General features: G+C 48.9%; 4 protein-coding genes and 1 non-coding gene across 5 annotated transcripts in view; 2 read left to right on the top strand and 3 right to left on the bottom strand.

The window, feature by feature from the left end:
• Nucleotides 1–364: 364 nt before the first annotated feature.
• Nucleotides 365–1722, bottom strand: PPTG_00985 (hypothetical protein; the record flags this gene model as incomplete). The annotated part of the gene is made up of 4 exons (XM_008892569.1): nt 365–640; nt 726–1109; nt 1184–1361; nt 1439–1722. The coding sequence occupies 4 exons, from the start codon at nt 1720–1722 to the stop codon at nt 365–367; spliced, it is 1122 nt and encodes a 373-aa protein (XP_008890817.1).
• A 250-nt stretch (nt 1723–1972) lies between these two features.
• On the top strand, nt 1973–2045 carry PPTG_20504. Its single transcript has one exon. It is a non-coding gene; the product is annotated as a tRNA-Arg (tRNA).
• On the top strand, nt 2012–3750 carry PPTG_00984 (hypothetical protein). Its single transcript, XM_008892568.1, has one exon. It carries the CDS (start codon nt 2138–2140, stop codon nt 3257–3259), a length of 1122 nt encoding a protein of 373 aa, XP_008890816.1. The 5' UTR covers nt 2012–2137; the 3' UTR covers nt 3260–3750.
• PPTG_00983 (TKL protein kinase) lies at nt 3314–5310 on the bottom strand (the record flags this gene model as incomplete). The annotated part of the gene is made up of 4 exons (XM_008892567.1): nt 3314–3691; nt 3764–3895; nt 3960–4014; nt 4082–5310. The coding sequence occupies 4 exons, from the start codon at nt 5308–5310 to the stop codon at nt 3314–3316; spliced, it is 1794 nt and encodes a 597-aa protein (XP_008890815.1).
• A 143-nt stretch (nt 5311–5453) lies between these two features.
• The window catches only part of PPTG_00982 (hypothetical protein), a gene marked incomplete at both ends in the record, with an annotated part of 1315 nt that continues 739 nt past the window's right edge, over nt 5454–6029 (bottom strand). The window contains one exon of the mRNA XM_008892566.1: nt 5454–6002. Within this exon, the coding sequence (XP_008890814.1) occupies nt 5454–6002 (549 nt within the window). The remainder of the gene's footprint in view (nt 6003–6029) is intronic.

Raw genomic sequence — 6029 nt, 5'->3', positions numbered from 1 at the left:
ATCCTTAAGTTGCTTCCATGACGACTCCAATCGATTGTTCGTATCATTTCCAAGGGTCACAACGTTCTGCCGCTCGTAGGTGCACCACATACCCGTACAGTTATCCCAGTTGTTGGTACAATACACATCAAACGGATGCCTTGGTTGTGTAGACGAGGGCTCGGTACCAGCAGAGCCCAAGTTGACCCAAAACCTCAAGTAAGCTCGATGCCTATGGTAGGCGCGCTCGGTAGTTGCATACACCAACATGCAGATCACAGATCTCAGCTGCTCCTTCTGCCATGTCGTAAAGCCGTACTCCGAATGTGCAATTTCTTCGTGTAAATACTTGATAGCATGAAATTGGCACAAGAGTATCACCGCGTCAGGAAACGCCGTCTTCAAAACGCTCATCTCTGTGAAGTCTATCAATTACTACTTTCGTCCAATCGGGATTGTGCTTTTTGAAAGTCTCTATTGCCGTGAGCAAAGTCTCGTAGCCCTCGTTCTGCACAACTGCGTGCTGCACGTATTGGCCATGACCAAAGGCATCGTGTGTCATAAATGAAAACACTTTGTACTTCGATACATTGGTTCCATGGGTGACGTCGATGAGCAGGACTTCGGGAAATCGTTTGAACATCTCACGCATTGCTCGAGTCTGTAAAGTTACGCAAGTTGCAATTTTTTAATGGCAAAATAAGCGCATCAGTCAGTGTTCCGTCAAATTGAAGCGCACGCCATACCTTTTCAGTTACCGTGCTCACAAAAACACGTCCGATGTTGCCAGGCTCATTGGCAAACTCCGCCACCCATTTGTGTAGTCTGTCCGCAACTGTGCTTGAGCCAGATTCGCTGGCTTTACGGCGAGCCACCAAGTTGTGCACATCACGCCCTACTACCTTACAACTTGAATTCTCTCTGATGTATTTGAGCAACCTCTTGCTTTTTTCTCCAGAACGCTGAAGAACATCGACCGTGTCCATAACCTCATTCGGTATTGCCAGTCTCGTTGAAGGATAGTGCTGGAACGTACGAAGGCTTAGCGCGTGATTATGCACAAGTGTAGTCTTGGTCACACACAATGTAAACTCTCCATTTTGTCCATTGCAGCGGACACACAAGATAAACTACAGCATTTACAAATTAGAATCTGAAAAATAACAATTGCTAACAACAATATTAATTTGTTCAATTAACGTACCTGCGCTTTACAGTCCAAGGCGCGTGACTCCTGACGAGAGCGCTTTCCTTCCCCTCTGGCTTGGTAAATCCCAGCATGTGTGCACTCGTAGGTCTTTGCGTAGAACTTCCATTCTAGCGGGATGAGTCGAGCTGAAGAGTTCTCGCAATCAATAGCTTTGTTCCGCGCTACTGCTGTCCTGGTGGATCGAACGCGAAATTTGTATAGAATGAGAATTATAGCAGTTAGTTCAGCGTTTTTAGACAGAGCGAATACTGTACTTTTGCCATTACCTGGAATGTCAGTCCCTCGTATTCAGACAGATATGCTTCACAAGCTTGCCACGACGAAAATGATCTTCTTTGCATATCACTTCCAACGTTCAGTCTATTGTCGCCTGTGTCTGTCGACCCCGTAATATTGCGGCTCGTAGCGGCATTGTCCGCCGTCGTGTATGCTTCGTCGCATGTAGCTTTTCTTTTCCCAGTAACCGTGAGCTGAGTCGGCGGCTGACAGCTTGTAGCTTCAGTCCCCACAGGACCTGGGGCAGGTGGGTCCATGCAATCGTCTCTTGTGAGCAAGTTCCGGTGTTGTGGTTGACTCGTTTGCTTGGCAAGTCGATGAATGACAGCCAGTTGTTAATATTTTAAAATGAAAATGTATACAGAGCGTGTATGTATACATGGACCGTTTGCGAAATTTAGTTTTGTGAAAAATCCAGGGAATGCTAAAAACAAGAAACAAGATCTGCCAGTCTGGGACAGGATCCACTCTCTTTATTATTATAAAAATTGGCTCCTAAAATCGTGAGCGCGGCTGGCGCAATGGATAGCGTATCAGACTTCGAATCTGGGGGTTGCGGGTTCGAGTCCCGCGTCGCGTACATTTTAGAACAGTTAAAACTGAAACTAATTTATTATTTCCAACGCCATAAAAAACCCGCCTTAACCGTTGGTTTGAGCTCTTCCAACAGTTATGACCTTCGCTACGACATCTCGTCTCGCGGCCCGCGCTTCTCGATCCTACCTGTCTAGTGTTCTGCGCGCCTCTCCAGCGTTGAGCAATGCTCTACCTTCGCAGCAGATGCAGTGGCAGCGCTCGTCCTGTGCAATAGTACCTCCATTCCTGTCGTCAAGCACCAGCAATCTGGGCTCCGTGCGAACCAAAGTGAGCGAGCGCGCACTACGCCGCAAGAATCTGCGCAAGATGAAAAGCCAGAAAGGAGGCAAGGTGCCGATACTGAAGGACACACTGCGTAAACTTTATCTACGCACGCACCCGGACCTGTTCGGACGTTATCCGGAGCAGCAGCGCGCGAACGAGGAATCGTACAAGGAGCTACTAGGCATTCTGGACGCGATTGAGAAACACAACGAGTTTCCTCCTGCCAAGACTCTTGTGCTGCCGTTCTTCCTGAAGACGCCGGTGGAGGGCGAGTTCAAAGAGGTGGATCTGCAGTTGCGCACGACGGGGGGCGCGTGTAACACGTTGGTGGAGGAGGCGTTGGGTCGGTTCTTCGGTGAGTGTGGTCTGCCTCAGGTGTTCCGGTGGGGCGAGGGCAGCTGGGGCAAGGCTGTGGGCAAGGACGCGGTGGAGAACTCGAACTTGGGCTTTGACAAGGAAGAGGAGGCTCGCGAGAAGGCTCGCAAGGAGGCGGAGGCGGCAGCGAAGCGCGAAGAGGAAGTGAAACAGTCTGTACCAGCGTATAACCCTGACGATAGCAAAACGACGACGGAGGATGCCTCTATTGAAAAACTTTTGGATGAACTGAACGAGGTATTTGAAATCATCGCTGCTGTGCCTCTAATGGATGAAGAGGAGTATGGCGAGCTGCGAGAGCATTTCGAGAAGGGCCAAGGACTGGATGAGATTGATGAGCGTGGGTACAACATCAAACCCGGTACTCACAAGATCTGGAAGGGTGAGCGCGACCTCAAGAAGGTGGTGGATGGTGTGGACACCGATTCAGCTCTCATTCTCCAGCGTATCTTGCTCCACACGCTCAACATTGAGAGAAAAGTGCGTGAAATGCTCACTAATGGTGGCGTCGACCCCGATGACGACGAAGAACCGGAAGAAAGCAGCAAGGCCAATTAGAGATTGTTCGTCAAATATCTTCACGTATACCATTTTTGCACAAGCATTTGGATATCAAAGCTCAGTGCTTAGTTTTTCTAGATCACTAACCACTTCGTCCATAGTTGGTCTCTGGGATGGATCGAGTATCCAGCATTTCTCCACGATAGGCTTGACACAGAGTTGATGTGCGTGGACGAAATTGGGTCGGCATTCACTTTGAACTTTGCTCACCAACTCCTCACCTGTGACTCCCGTGAATGGATTGACACGATTGCGTATAGAGCTTGCCGTTAGCTCCCATAGCACGATTCCAAAGCTCCAGACGTCGACTTTGCGATCGTAGCCCTGGTGAGTGAATATCTCCGGAGCAGTGTATCCTGATGACCCCACTTCTTCCAATAGAAGTGGGTCGTTTTGGGACCAAACTATAGCACTACCTAAATCCCCGATCTGTAGAAAACAAGCTTAATCCACAGATATCTGACTAGGTACATGGCTTTTGGTGTATGTTGCAATGCTTACCTTTACTCTTGGGTTTGGTGTGGCTAGATCATCGCCGATAAGGATGTTGTGGGTCTTAATATCTCGATGAATCATGCCGTGCATGTGCAGCCACGATATTCCTCGTGCAATTTTCAAGCCAAGTGTTGCTTTCTGATCAAGTCAAATGTGAATATGAGCTTATTTTTTTTAAGACTGTGCACGAATGTTAACGTACGTGTTTCATTGTCATTTGACCCCACGTAACTTCATTCAGTAAACACTGAGCCAAGCTGTAGCAAGATAGACACGTCATTGAGTCAGTGAATCGAAAGTACAACGAACAGCAAGATTGCTCACCTGTTGTGACTGAAATATTCCATCAGGATAATCAAACGAGGTTCCAATATCACGCCGTGAAGTTCAACTATGTACTCATTACCATTCTGGCTTCGACACGTTTTCAGAATTTGATACTCTTGTTGAAAAGCACGGAGGACATTCACGGGCGGAACTGTGTGTTGGTGTCGAAACTCTTTCACTGCAACTTGCTGAGCGCTCTCTTGCTGCAAAGTACCAAGACTAACACAGGAGTGAATGCCTTCTCCAATTCGTCCTTCGATTTTCAAGTTCTCTGCGTTAACAAGATCGCGCGTTGCCTCGATGGTGATCTCCTTTAACAACTGCAAAGAAGCATCCGAGTCAAACTGGGACAGTTGCTGGTTACTCATTTTTTGTGAATTGTCTTCTGGCACAACTGTGGCTTTCAATTGTTTCCGTTTGAGCTGGAGAGCTTCTCCAAAGTTGGATAGTGCAAAAGGAGGGCGTTTGGGAATTTCAACACGGTCCGGAACGGGCTTCTCTACTTCCACGCGTATGCAAAGCTTGATTTTTCCGGCAGGAAGCAGTGCGTACGAGGATTGAGAACTTCGCTGCTGACGTCTGATGACTGGAAAGAAACGCGAGATCTCGTAATCCCCATTTTGTTTGGTAGGGAACTGAAGTACCCCCACTTCTCCAATTGCAATCGCTTTATCCGGTATCTTGGATGCACACGAGCAAGGCATGCAAGTTAATGATACGTACATCGTGATGAAAGATGAAATAACCTCGTCAGGCTTGGACTGTGCTGGGTTTTGGTTTCTACTGTTGACATGGAACTTTAATTCATGTTTCTTCCACGCGGAATGGTTGCGAGCATGCTGAGCCGCGGTGCAAGACTGCGTTGTACTACCATTGACTGTAACATTGACCTCAGGTAGCGCTGGATGCCGGCAAGTAGTTTTCGTACTGTGAACATGTAAGTCGATTCCGTGCAACACTCGCACCTTGACAAGGTAGTCTTGTGCATTTTGGGTCGTTGAAGTGTTCACTGTAGCGTTTTCAGCATCCTCCGTTAAAGACGTCAACACCAGTGACCGAGTGATAGGAGCAACTGGGTGGACACTATTGTTGCTTTTGATACCGCCTCCCTTCTGCAGTAAAGCTGAGCCACATCGGACGTCTGGGACGGCTGCGCGGATCGCATTCTTGGACTCGGCACTTCTCGATGTATGCCTCTTTATCGTGGATGCATTTCCTGGCGGCATTCCTTAACGGCAGTCAAAATCTGATTAACCGGGTTGTACCATGATTGGCCTCAAAAAATAGACGCCTTACTGTTGCGAAAAATACATTACGTGCATTTAAGAATGATCACGCACGCTGCTCTGGTCTCTATTTGCTCTGGTCTCTACTTGCTCTGGGCGTCAGCAGCATCCTCGTCATCAACTCCTCCATTGGCGATGATCTCGTTCAACTGCTTTTCGATGTCAAATGCGTGCAACAGGATCCGCTGTAGAATAATGGCTGAGTCGGCATTCACACCCTGAATGAGTGTGTTCAGATCACGCTCACCCTGCCACATCTTAATCACACCAGCCTTAACAGTGTAACCCTGGGCTTCGAGGTCATCCAGACCCGAGCCCTGCTCGAAGTGCACCTTAATGGCACGCTGCTGCTCGTCGTCCTCATCAAGGTACGGCATCGCAGCAATAAGCTGCAACGTGTCGTCCATCTCGTTCAGCACCTTTTCAATTGAATGGTCTTCCGGCGCACTGCGGTCCACAGGGTTGTAGGCAGGAGCTGAGCGACGCAACTGCTCCTCGCGCTTCGCTGCCGCCTCCGCCTCCTTGCGAGCCTTCTCGCGAGCCTCCTCTTCCTTGTCAAAGCCCAAGTTCGAGTTCTCCACCGCGTCCTTGCCCACAGCCTTGCCCCAGCTGCCCTCGCCCCACTGGAACACCTGAGGCAGACCACACTCACCGAAGAA

The sequence above is a fragment of the Phytophthora parasitica genome (assembly GCF_000247585.1).
Source record: "Phytophthora parasitica INRA-310 unplaced genomic scaffold supercont2.1, whole genome shotgun sequence".
NCBI classification, from domain to species: Eukaryota; Oomycota; class Peronosporomycetes; order Peronosporales; family Peronosporaceae; genus Phytophthora; species Phytophthora nicotianae.
Note: the sequence above shows the minus strand (reverse complement) of the source record. Positions and strands in the feature narration are given on the sequence as shown.

Bases quoted from the DNA above. Each gene is read 5' to 3' on its own strand.
- PPTG_00984 (XM_008892568.1), top strand. From the start codon at position 2,138: ATGACCTTCGCTACGACATCTCGTCTCGCGGCCCGCGCTTCTCGATCC.